General features: G+C 43.9%; 2 protein-coding genes across 3 annotated transcripts; one reads left to right on the forward strand and one right to left on the reverse strand.

Moving 5' to 3' along the window:
- Positions 1–1,256: 1,256 nt before the first annotated feature.
- On the forward strand, positions 1,257–3,707 carry LOC127325781 (probable ubiquitin conjugation factor E4). The gene has a single exon (XM_051352603.1). The coding sequence runs from the start codon at positions 1,272–1,274 to the stop codon at positions 3,705–3,707; it is 2,436 nt and encodes an 811-aa protein (XP_051208563.1). The 5' UTR covers positions 1,257–1,271.
- Positions 3,708–5,583: 1,876 nt separating this feature from the next.
- LOC127325821 (protein SUPPRESSOR OF K(+) TRANSPORT GROWTH DEFECT 1) lies at positions 5,584–11,261 on the reverse strand. Of its 2 annotated transcripts, none has more exons than XM_071827786.1 (8): positions 10,579–11,261; positions 9,153–9,258; positions 7,562–7,760; positions 6,737–6,805; positions 6,559–6,633; positions 6,364–6,462; positions 6,112–6,272; positions 5,584–6,031 (listed from the first exon to the last, which is right to left on the reverse strand). In XM_071827786.1, the coding sequence occupies exons 1-8, from the start codon at positions 11,057–11,059 to the stop codon at positions 5,605–5,607; spliced, it is 1,617 nt and encodes a 538-aa protein (XP_071683887.1). In that variant the 5' UTR covers positions 11,060–11,261; the 3' UTR covers positions 5,584–5,604. The 2 variants fall into 2 exon arrangements, with proteins under 2 accessions (XP_071683887.1, XP_051208599.1); XM_051352639.2 differs by having other exon boundaries at positions 5,672–6,025; positions 6,117–6,272; positions 10,579–11,257.
- Positions 11,262–17,061: the final 5,800 nt, after the last annotated feature.

A 17,061-nucleotide genomic window follows, 5' to 3' on the forward strand; every position in this document is an offset into this window, starting at 1 on the left:
GCATTGCCCGTATGGTTAGTAAAATTCGATGGGATGGGAGTTGGGCGAGGATGGATTGACGCGATTATAGGGATGTGATGGGAGTGGGACGCGCGATTAATGGAAAATCCCATCTTACTTGAAATTTTAGGTCATGGGGATGCTGGTGGGGTCGAGCTCGGCTCGCGTAATTGGCGGCGGCTACATGCGATGAACGCCCGTGCACGCTCTGCGTATAGCGCCGCGGTTGTCGGCCATCGTGGATCGCGGCGATCGCCTGCGTGAACAGAAGCACCGCCGCTGAAGCATTGTTGGCGTCCAGGCTGAAGTTCTTTTCGTCCATGCATTGCTCTCAAGCAAACTTTGGCCTGTCCGGCTCGCCCACGGATGCAAGATGAAGCTGGCCGGGACGGTCGGCCATGTTTGATTTGGAGACGAACTGGAGAGGAGATCAACTATGTCTCGAGTATGTCCCGATTGTTTCTCGTACCCGGTTTGGTTTGTGAAGAGAGCAGTCCGAATTCCGAAACCGGGTCTGATTGATTTAGTTTGCTTGGAAATCGCTAAACCTCAGTCGATTTAAGCAAGACATCTAACTCCAAACCCGATCGACTACCCACCGGCCGCGACACGCGATTCGCTCCAGCACGTACTAGTAGAAATCGAAGCAGTCCGTATAGACGTCCGGCCGGCCAGCACCGCCGCATCCAATGGCGTCGTCCCCGTTCACGCCGGCGCCGTCGCGGCAGCAGCGCTCCCCCGACGAGGTCGAGGACATAATCCTCCGGAAGATCCTCCTCGTCACCCTCACGCCACCATCCTCGCCCAACCCCGCCGTCGCCTACCTCGAGCTCACCGCCGCCCAGCTCCTCTCCGAGTCGCGCCCCCTCCTCGCGCTGCGCGACAACGCCGAGCGCATCATCATCGGCCGACTCTCCATCCCGGGCCCGCCCGCAAACTCGCCTCCGCCGTTCGCCTTCCTCGCCGCCGCATTCCGCCGCGCTGCCGACGAGGCGCGCAAGATCACCACCATCCGCGACGCCGGCCTCCAGGCGCGCCTCAAGGCGTCCATCGCCCACACCCGCGCACTCATCCTCTCCTACGCGCGCATCGTCGCCGGCAACCCGCACACCTTCCCGTCGCCCCCCAACGCGCCCCACCCAGCCGCGGAGCTGCTCGTCTTTCTGCTCGCAGAGGCCGCCGACCCGCTCGACCCTACCCCGGCCCCCGGCGCCCCGCCGCCGCCGGGTTTTCTCGACGAGCTCCTGGGGGACGAGGCCATCAAGCAGGCGATGGGCGAGCTCTACGAGCGTCTCAGGCAGACAGTCGACAAGGTGTCAGCGCTTGGCGACTTCCAGCGGCCGCTCCGCGTGCTCAGGCGGCTGGTCGGATTCCCCAGCTGCGCCAAGGCTCTAGTGCACCATCCCAAGTGGATTCCCAAGAATCAAATCATGCTCATCGGGGAAGGGAGGGCCATGGAGCTCTCCAGCTTGCTCGGAGCCTTCTTCCACGTGAGCGCCATCCCCGACCGCGAGTTCGCAAGCCAGCCTGATGTTGGGCAACAGTGTTTCTCCTCGCGCCGGCCAGGTGACTTGGTGTCATCTTTCGCTGCTATCAAGAGTGTCACGAATTGCTTGCAGGATGGACTCACGGATGTTCTTCTGGCGCTGCTTAAAAATCCGGATACTCGAGGCAAGGTCCTTGAGTATCTTGCGGAGGTGATCAACAAAAATGTGGGGAGATCTGGCATGCATGTGGACCCTCTAAAATGCGCTAGCTCCGGTATGTTTGTCAATCTTAGCGCTGTGATGCTCCATCTATGCGAGCCTTTTCTGGATCAAATGGAGTCTAAGAAGGGCAAGATCGATGTCAAGTACCTCTTCTGCAACCACAGGATCAATTTCAAAGATTTGACCGCGATTAATGCCTCTTCGGAACAAGTGTCTTCATGGACAGGGAGCTGGAGCCATGCGCATGCTCAAGAGAATTTCTCATTCATTTGCGAATGTTTCTTCATGACGGCCAGGGTACTCAATATGGGGTTGATGAAAGCTGTAGCGGATTTCAAACACCTCTCTGAAGATCTCGCAAGATATGAAGATGATTTGGAAGCAAACATAGCATTCAGAGAACAATCAGGATGTTCGCCACAGCTTGAGCAAGATATAAAACGTTTGGAGAGGACGGTCGCGGTTTTATCACAAGAGAAGTACTGCTATGAAGCTCAGATACTAACGGACGGTGCGTTTCTTCAGCGTGCGCTGTTTTTCTACAGACTAATGATATTGTGGTCAGTAGATCTTGTTGGTGGATTTAAGATGCCTTTGCCATCACAATGCCCTATGGAGTTTTCTTGCATTCCGGAGCATTTTCTTGACGATGCAATGGATTTACTTGTCCTAACCTCCAGAGTTGATAGTAAAGCTTTGGAAGGATTCCCATTGGATGACTTTCTCAATTTCAACATCATGTTCATGGCCAGTTCTTCTCACATTAAAAATCCTTATCTGAAAGCAAAGATGGTTGAAGTTTTGAACTGTTGGATGCCACGGAGAAGCGGCTTGACATCCACAGCCTTGTTATTTGAGGGGCACCAACTATGTCTTGATTATCTAGTACCAAACCTTCTGAAGCTTTATGTGGACATCGAATTTACTGGCTCCCATACACAATTCTTTGACAAATTTAATATCCGACACAATATTGCTGAGCTTCTGGAATATTTATGGGATGTTCCCAGTCACCGAAATGCTTGGAGACAAATAGCTAAACAAGAGGAGAAGGGTGTATACTTGAACTTTCTGAACTTCCTTATCAACGATAGCATCTATCTTCTCGATGAGAGTTTGAACAAAATTCATGAACTCAAGGAAATAGAGGCTGAAATGGCTAACACTATTGCGTGGAATAGCAGACCCGCTCAAGAAAGGGAGGAGCGTTTGCGTGTATTTCATCAATCAGAGAATATTGTTCGTTTTGATATGAAGCTGGCAAATGAGGATGTTGGGATGCTTGCCTTCACGTCAGAACAAATTCCAGCGCCTTTACTTCTTCCAGAAATGGTGGAAAGGGTGGCAAGCATGCTAAATTACTTCCTCTTGCAACTTGCTGGTCCACAGAGGAAATCACTGACCGTAAAGGATCCCGAGAAGTATGAGTTCAAGCCGAAGCAGCTATTGAAACAGATTGTTACCATCTATGTCCACATAGCAAGGGGTGATAAGGAAGCTATCTTCCCTGCTGCAATCACAAAAGATGGACGATCATACAATGAGCAGTTGTTTGCTACTGCAGCTAATATTTTGTGGAAGATCGGGGCAGATCCACAAAACATACAGGAGTTTACGCAACTCGCCGGTAAGGCAAAAGCTGCAGCCTCTGAGGCCATGGATGCTGAAGCTATCCTTGGGGATATACCAGATGAATTTCTTGATCCAATTCAGTATACTCTCATGGAAGATCCTGTGGTACTACCATCGTCGCGGGTTACAATCGATCGTCCAGTTATTGTCCGGCATTTGCTCAGTGACAGTACTGATCCATTCAACAGGTCCTATCTCACACAAGACATGTTGTTACCAGACACGGATCTTAAGTTGCGCATCCAAGAGTTTATCAGGTGTCAGCAGTTCAGGGCACGGCCGGCTGCGGACTCCGTGATGGAGGAGCCTGATGGCAGTTCAGGCATCAAGTCAATTATCTTGGTTCTCCCCTACTTCAGTCTCTGACTTAATTCTTTGTAAATGTTGTAAACTGATCTCCGCAAATATAAGTTTAGCATACAAATCTAATGACTCGGCAAGAAAAAGAACATGTATTCTCACTGGGTGCATTGGTCTTTGGTTATGGGAAGTCCATTTGTTTTTTTTTTTGTTTTACCCGTTTTTTCTTTGTTTGTGCAACCTTGCAAACCATCTGGTGATGTGGAAGTACGACTGACTGGGTCACTGAATCCAATTTCTAGTCGTGAAAAATACCTCATTTGTACAATTTTATTGTTGTGCGCATATAAGGTACACTGTCATGTGTTAATAAACACAAATAATTTGATATGTGAACAAGGACACATATAAGGTACAGGCCCAAGAGTAGATCATTGCAACAGAGCTTAGTTACTCTGTAGACCTGGGAATTGCAGGTCCGAAATACTGACAAGTGCGTTGCGACTAAGATTTATATGGTGAAGCGTGCAACTGTCGATACTTCACAACTGAGCTAAAATAAGAATAGATAATTTGTTGTTTAATTAGCAACTCTTAGCTTCAGGATATGGCATGTGTGTTTGGTAGACCTACTCTTAGCTTCGATCATTCATCAGGCATCAAGTCGATTATCTTGGTTTTCCCCTACTTGTGCCCCCCGCCTCAATTCTTTGTAAATGTTGTAAAATGATCTCCGCAAATCTAAGTTTAGCATTAAGATCTAACAAATGGCATACTGTTCCATGGAAGTAATATTCTGTCAAACAACATAATTAATTAACCGCCCAAAAAGGGTCTGGACAGGACAAACAAATATATTTATGCCATTGCATGCTCGCCATGAACGATGCTACAAAAACCACCCAATGCCTCTGCATATTTTCCCTTCAAAACCTATCATTTAATCGAACCTCCAAATAATGACATACCCTGCATCATCGTTCCTACTACGGTGAGCCTATCAATCATCATCCAGGTGCCTTAGATCGGTTGAGTGAGCATTTAGTCTCTCCAATGTATGTCCTTCTTTATTTTGTAAACCAACCATTGGCTTCCGGCCACCATAAATAAAGAAAGAACCCCTGCGGCCTTGAAGGCTTTTGGATTGAATAAGCTGGTTGCACAACATAAGCCATGGACACAGTTGTTACAAAACAAAAATAAATGTCGAGTAGTATCTGCTTTGATCACCGGTCCACAATGTTATTACGGGATAAGTGTGTGATTTGATATCTATGTTATTTTTGTTGTCTGTCTTTAAAAAAATACAAGATTGTTTCATGAAAGAAACTGAGATGGCGAGGAGGATTTATAGTAGTTGTAACTATAGACCGGTCTCTCTCATTCAGCTTCCAAAGTGAGTATATGTAGGATTAGATATTCTTTGTGAATAATACTGAGTTTGGCCAAAAGTGCATATGAGTGGGTCTAGAGCAAGCTATACTGAAATTTCCGTACTCAGGACCGACATGAAGTTTCCGCTCCATTCACATCCCTATTTGTTTGTGTTCAAATTAACCTAGAAGCATATAAATCTGCATATTTATGTGGTTCCCAGAAACCTTCTATATTTATTTCTTGACGAAGCCAGTGGAAGCTCCAGTTAACGACCCACATGTATAGGTAACATACAAAAAATATAAATACGATGAATGTGGCTTTACGTGCCACATGTACACAATTATTTTCGCCCAGAGTGTTCGCGGCGGGGAGAGAACTTGTCCTACAGAGAGTAGTGTCCAATTCACAAAACAGAGTAGACTTCAGATGTCAAGCTAAGTACCGTGACTCAGGTTTCAATGCAGGTGGCCATGCGAACACCAAACATTACCTAACACTGAAACCACTTAGGTGCTGAATTTATTTATGATCTAACAACACTACAGAAATAAACACAGAAAAATTAATAACGAAAGAGAAACAACTATACAAGCTGCACCACAATGATCAGCCTTAGAACAATTATTTTCCTTAATACAACTGCAGAAAAATTCAAGCATAACAACGACAAAGTGTAAAACTGAAATGAGTTGGACAATAGAGGCACAATGATGATGATAGCCCAGCATAATAATAAAGGCCGCCTCCGCCGCTGTGAGTTGAGCACGATATGGGCTACTACCAAAAGTATACAGATGTGTGAATCAAACAATATACAGTTCGTTGTGCGCGCAGCCGTGCACGGGTTTGAGAGAGCATTCTCGGCGGCGGCGTATACATCAGCCCTCCTCACCGAACTCTTTGGTGAACTTCTCGTGCACCTCCAGGTCCTTCTTCCCAACCGTCGGTCTCTGCCTCGCAAGGACCTTCTCGAAGTCGGTCTTTGAGATCGGGGGAGGGAGGATCTGCAAGCACACAATACATCTTGGCGGTTCAACAGAGGCCTCCATAACAACTAACTTGGAGGAAATGGCATCTTATCTTAGCCTATCTTACCTGTGCAGCGAGGCCTTGGGACGCAAGATCCTGCATCGTGGTCTGCACGGCACCTGGCTGCTTCGGTCCACAGGGCATCCACATGCCACCGTCCGTCTTGAAGAAGAACATGGCGTCCTGCGTCTTGCGCACGGGTTCAAACAACACATCCTTAACCTGTTAACAAATACTAGCAACGATCAGACACACATATGTCACAATGTACAGACATGTGTGACGGTGTGAGGGCTTTGAAATAACTACTTACGCAAACTGCAACATCGGAACCGGAAAACCCCTCTGTCCGACGACCCAAGACCTCAAAATCACTTTCTGATAAGCTGTGCGGCGTATCCCCAAGATGGACCTGAATGATTTCAAGTTCCCAGCATAAACAAAGGATCAAGAAAACTTTTCTGGATAGAACTTTTATGTTATGCTGGCCAAATGATTTCTTAAATACCTTGAACATATGCTGCCTTGCCTTCGCGTCAGGTAGCGGAATGTAGATACGCTTGTCAAACCGTCGCCGCACAGCCTGTAGTAAGGAATATATGTGAAGTGCCAAACTGTTCGAGCAAGTCCAAGAGTCTTGTAAACTATATAAGTGACAACAGTGTGATTGACAAATTTCCAAAAACCTGGTCCAGAGCATATGGTGTATTCGTAGCAGCAAGAACAAGAACTTTATCATCGTTGTGGCCAACACCCTGGACAGTTACAGGAAAACAAAGAAAAAGTATTAGACAAAACTATTTAGGCAAGGAATCTATACTACTGTGTCTGGTACCAGATATCCAGTTGTATGAAATAGCAGGTCCAGTATTAGCCAAAACTGTGTGCGAACTGCGAAGGAATATTTGGGACTAATGTGAGCCAAAACTGTGTGTGAACTGCGAAGGACTATTTGGGGCTAATGTGAGCCAAAACAGTGTGAGAAATCTGTACTACTGTTTAATTGTTTATGTTACCAGATATTGAGTATTAGCTACAGCAGGTCCAGTATTAGCCAAAACTGTGTGCTAACTACTAAGTGCTAACAAATCTGTGGGGCTAATGTGTGCGAAAACTGGGTGGGAATCTATAATATTTCAGCACCAGATATACTGTTATTAGCTATAACCGGTTCAGTATTAGTCAAAACTGTGAGCCCAGAAAACTGTGGGGCCAATGTGACCAAAATCCAAAGAAAATTTTCTTTTTTTCCCTCTCGTTTTTTTTACTTAACAAGCACAGTAATGGCAAAGTACAAAATCCAGGCTTCAGTAATATTTCATAATCTGGACACAGAATGTTGTCTGGCTATAACTTCAATATGTTTACTACTCAAATCATTTTCATCCTAAGTAGAACCCACGAATAACACACCCAAGGATTTCTAGTCACCAGATTCTACAGCAAAACGCATGCAGCAGAACACGCATACTCAGAAACAGTTCATAACATTATACGCTGCAAGAACTCACCTGCATCTGTACAAGAAGTTCAGTTTTGATTCTACGAGAGGCTTCGCTTTCATTGCCTTCTCCACGTGTACCACATAAAGAATCAATTTCATCAATGAAGATGATTGAAGGAGCGTTTTCACGCGCCATTTGAAAAAGATTAGCAACTAGCTTCTCGCTCTCTCCCATCCATTTTGAAACAAGGTCTGATGAAGATATACTGCAGGTAAATTGAATGCATTAATATGAAATAACATGAAGAATATTGCATTATCATCCGTTAAGAGAAATGGAAACTAAGAGGAAATGAACATTTGCACCATACATGGAGATACCAAGTCCAGAAAAGGAAAATGCAGATTTTTTCAGACATATTTACATGTTGTAAATCCTACAATGTGCTGTGGCATGAGAAGCCAACAAAAATTTGCATGGTACAGTAGCCAATCCACATGTCGCTAAATGTTTTATGGTGTGGCTAGATATATATTAGTTATTACTTGGTTTTAACCTAGCAACGGCTGTGCACTTAAGCCACTCGTTTGGAACTTTGAGTGCCAATCTTTGGAAGGATTTGGGAGTCGGAAAATATTCAAATTGGTTTGGGTGTCTGGCTTAGCACAACTCATCTGGTAATGTCTGAGAAGTTATAACTCAAAAGAGTTGTTTTACTATACAAGTGATGGCAAAAGTATATTTTCAATGCATAGATAATTTGAGACATCAACTAATACAGGACTATATTATGATGACTTTTACTTTTGCAATGCATAACAAGTGGAAGCATAACAAATCTTTGAACAAAAATATGCTAATAGCATGGCTACTGCATCAATTTTTTTGAAACAATTCCATGTAGGCATCAAGAGTTCTAAATGTATCATACTCTATGGTCTACCATGACAAGTCACAAGGGACACACAAACCAGGTGTAACTATGATCAAGGATTCAAGCTGCCATCTTAGGAAACACCTTGAACTTGAGAACTATCCCATTTGGGAAAAATACTTCCTTAGCAAAAACTGCATACAGGATAATTGAAATGCTATTTTTATGAAGAGGGCATCTGCCTTTAATCTTTTATTATGATGTTACTATGCAATAACAGGATAATTGATGTACCGCTAGTGTGTCAAGTTAATGACTTTCAATTCATTATCCAGACATGTACACTTAGCAATATGCATGCACTCTTGCCAAATTTACCAACCACGCTCAAATAAACCATGAGAAATTCATAATGGTAATGAAATATTAAAACACTAATTAACTACTCCCTCCGATCCATATTACTTGATGCTAAAATGGATGTATCTAAAACTAAAATGTGTCTAGATACATCTATATTAACATCAAGTAATATGAATCGGAGAGAGTACTACAAAGAGGCATTTTGGAAACTTTAGCAATACCACAAAATATGAATTACAGGGCTGCATGTCCTTGTTGGCACATAAAAACAGTTTCCATTTTGTGAGGTTTGCATTAATTACGACAAAGTCAATTATCAACACATGGGAAGATAATTAAAAAACATCAGACCAATGATAGTCTAAGGATTGAAATCAGCAATAATAAACGGTAACACGTATGAAATACAATTATAGCTACCTGAAGAACGTCGAGTCAGCCTCGGTTGCTACAGCTTTAGCCAGATAAGATTTTCCTGTTCCTGGTGGACCATACAGAAGAAAAGCCCTCCATGGCCTCCGCTTGCCTAAAGAAAAACACCCTCTGTTAGTTACGTACAAGCACTTACCTACAGAATAGCACTCTCCAGTACATGATAGTTAGTACACAAAATCCTAGAACAGACACCAGTTGTGATAGTGCTCGGGATTTGGAAAACTAATTAGTTAAAAGCTAGTACTTAGAAAAGTGTCCTTGATTTTCAAATCACATAAAGTAGGATGCTGGTGCACAAGGCAAAGAAATAGTTAGGAAGTGAAGCTAACTATCCATATCAAACAATCAAAGACCCATACAAAGTAGTTCAGCCTCAAAAAAAACAGTTATTATGAAAAGGAATTTAGTTCTACTCTATATACTGTTATCTGTTACAGAGCAGGGTAAATTATAAGTTCAGAGAGATTCTTTGCTGGGATAAGAGTCAAAAATATCCTAAATGTAACTTGTCAACATCCCTACATTGCACCAACCAATTAGGTTACCATCACTCATTGATAATCTGGTATAAGTGCTCATGGTGACTTCAAAACTATGCCCATTTACAGACAAAATAAGTATGTGTAGCATGTTTTGAACAATCACTCATCGCAATCTGGTATAAGCGATCATGGTGTGTGAAAAAAGATGCACACCTACAGACCAAAACCAGTATGTGTAGCATATTTTTGATCTGCGCTCCAGAACCACATTATTCATCTCACCCTATGTATCAGATAGAGTCAAGCGAGCTCAAGATTCATAGAGCTTATACGGTCACTCATCGACAACCTAGTATAAGTGCTCATGGTGACATCAAACTATGCAATCATCTACGACAAAAACCAGCACGGGTAGCATGTTTTCAGCCTGCTCAATAGCCACATAATAATCCATTCTGACCCTAGCTATCAGATAGATTCAACCAAGACGCATATTCATAGAGCGGAGCCTAAACGATCCATGACAATCGCAACCACTAAATGTAGGCAACAGATAAGATAATATTGCCGCCTTCCAATGTGATATGCTCAGCTGAGAAGAACTAATTGGTTTGTGTACTAATCAACAACCTGGTGTAAGCGAACATGGTCCATTAAAAACTATGCGAAAAAAACCAGCATGGTTTGGACCTGCCCTCTAGAGTCACGTAGTAGTATTTAATCCTGACCCTATCGGATGGGCAACCTAGTACAAGAGCTAATGGTGGGTTCAAAACTATGCTCATCTACAAACAGAAACCTGTATGTGCAGCATGTTTTCGACCTGCGCTCCAGAACCAAATGATTCGTTCTCACCCTATCAGATAGATAGATTCAACCAAGATCAAGATCCATAGACAGTTGCCTCATATTTGGCAAGAAAAAAAAACCTGTGAAGAACTGTGGGAACTTGACGGGCAATATGACGGCCTCCTGCAGGGCCTGCTTGGCGCTCTCGAGTCCGGCGACGTCGTTCCACTTGATGTTGGGCTTCTCGGTGATGATGGCGGAGTTGAGGCCCGCCCTCAGCTTGGACTGCTCCGAGTCCTCCCCCCCTTCCCCGCCGCCGTCCTTGCCCTTGGTCTTGGGCCTGGCGACGACGGCCGCGTCGCCCCCGCCGTTAGGGGCGCCGGGCCCGGCGCCGCCCTCGTCGAGGACGGCCCGGATCTCCTCGGCGCGGCGCAGGTACTCGGTGAACTTGGCGGTGATGGCCTCCTTGATCTTGGGGTTCTTCTCGTACTTGAGGTGGGTCTTGAAGTACTCGAGCGCGTTCATGTAGAGCGGGAAGGCCTTGACGTAGTTCCCGGCATTGTCCTCCTGCACCGCCTGCTTCACGTACTCGATCGCCTGCTCCTTGAAGTTGCTGTACATCGGGGCAAAAAAGGCGCCGCCTTTGCGGCGGGTTCCGCCGGATCGGCGCGGGGGATCGTCCGGGGCGGCGCGGGCGGGGCTGGCGGCGGCGAATTCGGGGAGGTGGGCGGCGGCGGCGGTTGCTTGGGGCTGGGGTTTGACGAGGAAGATGAGGAGGAGGAGGGGAAGGGAGACGCGGTGGGGAAAAGGAAACGGAGACCAGCGAGAAGCAAGCGTGTTTCCTTTTCCGATTTCTTTTCTTGGTTTTTTGTTAATTGGGAGGAGAAGAAAGGGATTCGGTTACTCTATATTTGGATATAGGTCCTTGTTTGGGCTTTTTATTTTTAAGATGAGTCCTTCCTAATGAGAAAGTTGTACTTGTTGGTGATATTGTGTGGAAGTTGAAAAATGCATCTGAATTTGTTGTAGCACAATTGTGATGTTGGATTTTGAAGCAAATGTGGATGTTGATATAGATATGGATATATTCTCGTAGCATGATTATCCAACATAAAGAATAAATAGGTGGTCAAGTGTGGGCATAGATTTGCAGCACCAGGGCAAACTGGTGCTAGGTCGAAAAATTTAAGTTGGCATTTTGAAGTTTCAAAAAATCACAAAAAAATCGTGAGCATGTAACCATGTCCTGAATACTCGCATGAAGTTCTAGTAGAGGTTACATTGTATATTGACCTACAGGGAAAAAAAAACATTGTGATTGTATAGAGGGTAACAAAACTCATATTTTTGTCACAAATTTGTCTTTTTTTGGCTCAAAATACAACATACATTTTCCCAAAACTCGGACGGACCTTTAAATATATATATGTATGCCCATATTTATCTTCAGATTTTTTGAGACCCCAAATTATTTTTTTCAATTTGTTCAAAAAATGGGCACACTGGTGGTCATGGTGGTTTTTAGTCAAGTGTTGGTTTTATAATAGGAGCTACAAAATGGTAGGCATTATTATAGTAGTATACTTATCTACGTTGCACATATAACCACCTTCTTGTAGTACAACACTATTATCATCATAAGTTTATTATCATGCGGCGGGTAGGTACTGAATTGTATTCCTTTACCTAACATTATATGAAGTTGTAATAGTATATACCCTCCGTTTCTAATGCTAGTTCCAAATTTCGATGAACATGTAACCATGTCTTAAATACTCGCGTGAAGTTCTGGTAGAGGTTACATTGTATATTGACCTACAAGGAAAAAATGTGATTGTATATAGGGAAAGAATATTCATATTTTTGTCACAAATTTATCTTTTTTGTATAGCTCAAAATACAACATACTTTTCCCTAGATTTCTGACATACCTTTAAAGTTATTATGTATGCCCATATTTATTTTCAGATCTTTTTGAGACCCCAATTTTTTTTCAATTTGTTCAAAAAAGGGCACACTGAATGGTCAGGGTGGTTTTTAGTCAAGTGTTCGTTTTATAATAGAAGCTACAAAATGTTAGGCATTATAATAGTAGTATATTTATCTACGTTGCACATATAACTGAAAGGATCGTATGGCACCTACAGGGGGTGAATAAGTGTTTTATCAATTTTTAATTTTTTTTTCAATTTAGGCTTGACACAAAGGTAAATTCTCTAGATGTGTAACTATGTGAATTTATCTATATGACAAGATGCAAGCAAGCAATACATAATACAAGATACAAGTAGTAAAGTACGGTAAAGGATAGAAGTAACCGAGGTAAAGCACGCTGAGACACGAGGGTATGATTCCCGTAGTTCCTTCCTTGTAAAGGGAAGTATGTCTACGTTGGAGGGGTGTGGTGCCACGAAGGCCTACCAACCCACAAAGGACTCACCCTATTCTCCGGTGAGAAACACCACAAACTCCTAGCTCACGCTCCACTAAGCGGTTTCCTTAAGGTCGCAACCGTCACCTTTACACAAAGGTTGGGGCACACATCCACAACTCAATTGGAGGCTCCCAACAAACGACCACGGAGCTTTTACAACACAAAGCAAGCTTCGAGAGCGACTTCTCACAAACCTAGGGTTTCACAACATGAATCTCCTACTAACAAGTAGGATACTCAAATACCTTTGGCGGAAGTGTAGATCTAGGGTTCCTCTCTTGATTCCCAAGAGATCAACAAGTTTGAGTGGCTAGGGAGGGAGATCTTGGAGTTTCAAGCTTTGGAACAATGGAGGAGAGAGAGTGCAAGCCTTAACCTCTCCATGTAGAACAAGGGTGCCTTTTATACCCGAACACCAAAAGTAACCATTGCAAAACAATTGGGACAGGAGTCTCCGGTGTAAAGACCGGAGTCTCCGGTGTAAAGACTGGAGCCTCTGGTGTTTCTTCATTTACCCCGGAGTCTCCGATGGAGTTTCCGGCTGAGTTCCCGGACCCGCATACTGAGAGTGAGGCATACGGGCCAGCTTCCACAACTTGGGAAGTCCGGATACTTGTCCGGAGTCTCCGGCCTGGGGAGACCGGAGTCTCCGGTGTGCATGGTCCGGAGACTCTGGTAAAGTCCCCAACCAAGATCCCGGACCCCCATACTGTGTGTGAGGCACACTGGCCAGCTCTTCGAATTGGCGGTCCGGAGACTTGTCTGGAGTCTCCGGTGTACAAGGTCGGAGTCTCCGGACTGGAAAATCTCACTTGTTTCTTTTTCTGTGGGTTTTCTCCACTATCATTCCCAGCCAACCCCTAATACCATCTTGAGCACCTGGAGACACTTCACCACAAAGCTGCAATGCACCATCGTGTTCGTTTCACTTTTTAGGGGTCGGCCACCGTGACAAGCTTAACACATATATCTTCTAGAGTACATAAGCACACGGTTAGAGATCTTCATGTTGACAACAAACACACAAAACCATATTAGGAGGGAAATGGCCTTTCAATCTCCCCCTTTTTGGTGTTTGATGACAACATAGAGATTTGCAAGGATATTATGATAGGCATATCAAATAATTTAGTAAAAGAGAGGTGAGATCCCCCTACATGTATACATCATATGATTTGCAATGAACAACAAGAATATGCAAGAAAGACAAGGTAAACAAGAGAACATAACTTGTACAAACTAGAGACAAGATAGGTAAAGACTAGGAGCTTAGAGATCATACCATATAGACGATGATTACAGAACTTAGGAAATGACATAGTCTTTACCATTCTAATGACATAGTATCACAAATATCACAAACCACACATAACATAGTTTAATACAAGCCAAATATTAGAAGTTCAACGCTAAGATAACTGGGCACAAGCAAAGAAGCATAAGATAGCAAGTGAAAACCGTCGAAAGCATGTGCCCGACCCAAGCAAATCTCGTGGACAACCTAATAGAACTACGTCTTACCGCCAGTACCTGATCAAAGATACCACTGCGGACCAACTCCACATGGCTATGATGTTGCTGGGGTGAATCAAGTTATGGATGGGTATGCGCCGCTGAAGCTTGACTACCCTAGATCGGGAGGGTTCTGAAGCTCATGTCGGCACCCTACCGGAGAGGGAGATCATCACCGGAGGCCTCTACATCGCCATGCCTGCCTCCGAAGTGATGCGTGAGTAGTTCATCTCTGGACTACGGGTCCATAGCAGTAGCTAGATGGCTGTCTTCTCCAATTTATGCTTCATGTTTAGATCTTGTGAGCTGCCTATCATGATCAAGATCATCTTTATGTAATGCTACATGTTGTGTTTGCTGGGATCCGATGAATATTGAATACTATGGTTGAGATTGATTATATACTTGTCATATGTTATTTGTGATCTTGCATGCTCTCCGTTGCTAGTAGATGCTCTGGCCAAGTATGCGCTTCTGACTCCAAGAGGGAGTATTCATGCTCGATAGTGGGTTCATGCCTCTAGTAATCTGGGAGAGTGACAATAACTTCTAAGGTTGTAGATGTGATGTTGCTACTAGAGAGAAAACAACAATGCTTTATATAATGATAATTCTATTGTTTACTTTACACACTTTTCGTAATGCAATAATTTGTTGCTTGCAACTTAATACTGAAAGGGGTGCGGATGCTAACCGGAAGGTGGATTATTAGTCATAGACACAGTTGGATTACGGTCTACGTATCATGTTGTATTGCCCAAATGAATCTCATAGTAATCATCTTGTCATGTATGGTCTTTATTTTGTCAATTGCCCAGCTATAATTTGTTCACCCAACATGTTATTTATCTTTATGTAGAGACACCTCTAGTGAACTGTGGACCCCGGTCCTTTCTTTTACACTGCAAATACCTGTTCTTTTTATTGCCAATGCCCACATCAACAACTCTTTATTTCACTGCAAACAAACATCTCTTTCCACACTATACGTTTAATCCTTTGTTTTTAGAAAAACCGGTGAGATTGACAACCTCAATGTACGTAAGTTGGGGAAAAGTATTTTGGTTGTGTTGTGTGCAGGTTCCACGTTGTTGCTGACACCGGTAGTGCGCCCTCCCAAAGTCAGCTAGCAACAGCTTTAGAAGTGATTTCTTTCTCCTACTGGTCGATTAAACCTTGATTTCTTACTGAGGGAAAACTTGCTACTGTGCTCATCATACCTTCCACTTGGGGTTCCCCAACGGTGTGCTTTGTAGAACATCACCCGCATACTTTGTTTCTCCCGAACCTTCTTCTTCTTCAATGACATGTGCTTTCAAAGCAAGATTTCCTCATCTCTTCATCCCAATGGCACGGGCACAAGTATCATCTGCAATCTTTGACTCAACCTTGAAGGCATCCATCTATTGCATGACATCATTGGAGGTCATTTTCTCAAATTTGTGCTTGTTCTTGAGGATCCTTAGATCGACCGGCTCAAAGGGGAGAAGAGCATTGATGTACTTCCTCTTGATCCAATTATCATCAATATAGGTGGCACCAAGGTCCCGAAAGGAGATAGCAAGGGTCTTGAGGTGGCGGTACATGACTCGATGATCTTCACCATCTTCCACGTAGAATCCTTCGGTTTGATTGCTAACTTCGGTGAACTTGTGCCTCATGCTTGTGCTTCCAAGGAACACTTTGGAAAGAGTGTCCCAAGCCGTCTTGGTGGTTGTGGCATTCTCGATGTAAGGTCTATCATCCTCACCGATGGCTTGTTGCATCATGTATAAGGCGGTGGGATTGAGTTGGCAATCAACCACTTCCCTATGAGTCAAATTGTTTGGATTGTTAGCCATGTATCCTTCCATAACAATCCTCCAAAGTTCAATAGAGGAAGAATTTAGATAATACTTCATCTTGGTTTGCCATAAATAAAAAACATTAGGTGTAAGATTAAGAGGATCTCCTCGTTGATTTATGCGAGGGTGGGGAATGGGTGGATCCGGAGAGTACACGCGCGGAGGAGCAACTTCTGAGTACACTCCTGGAGCATTAGGATCTATCTTGGGAAGGGTCCCACTACCACCTCCCTCTACTTCCGTGGTATCGGTTTCCGAAGGAGAACCACGAGAAGTGTTGTGCACAATGGGAGTGGCAACCACGGTAGTGGTGGCAGGAGGGATAGTGTCAACACCCGGATTTTTAAGTCCAGATGCCTATTATGCCATACATCGCAATCCCAGGAAAATTGTTGTTGCGAGACATAACAGTTGATATCATAAAGTCATCATTCATCACCATCCATAGTTGTCTTACAAAAGTAGATCACATGATCCAATATTACACAAATAGTTGATCTAATGATCAACAAACATTACAAGTAGCGGAAGCGAAGTAGTAGTGGACTATCTAATCCACAGGCCAACGCTTGACGTTAGAGAGGTTCCTAGTTGTTGTAGACGTCCTGCTGGCCGTCATCTTCATACTGCTGCTCCTCTTCATAGTCTGGCCATTTGAATAGCCAGGGACAAAGCCATGAGTACTTTTAAAGTACTCGCAAACTAATACAAGTGTAAGTACTCTCAATTTTAGTAATGGGGTGCTAAGCTCTAGGTTTATTTGCATAAAGCCAATTTTAGTTCATAAGCATTTATTGAAAGACTCTTCATTTGCTAACTAACTCAAGTGGGAA

The sequence above is a fragment of the Lolium perenne genome, chromosome 3 (assembly GCF_019359855.2).
Source record: "Lolium perenne isolate Kyuss_39 chromosome 3, Kyuss_2.0, whole genome shotgun sequence".
In the NCBI taxonomy this organism is placed as follows: Eukaryota; Viridiplantae; Streptophyta; class Magnoliopsida; order Poales; family Poaceae; genus Lolium; species Lolium perenne.

Coding starts and splice junctions, on each gene's coding strand:
- LOC127325781 (XM_051352603.1), top strand. CDS start 1,272: ATGGGCGAGCTCTACGAGCGTCTCAGGCAGACAGTCGACAAGGTGTCA.
- LOC127325821 (XM_071827786.1), bottom strand. CDS start 11,059: ATGTACAGCAACTTCAAGGAGCAGGCGATCGAGTACGTGAAGCAGGCG. Junction 6,806..7,561: donor AACTTCTTGTACAGATGCAG/GTGAGTTCTTGC, acceptor GTAACTGTCCAG/GGTGTTGGCCACAACGATGA. Junction 6,273..6,363: donor GTTCCGATGTTGCAGTTTGC/GTAAGTAGTTAT, acceptor ATTTGTTAACAG/GTTAAGGATGTGTTGTTTGA.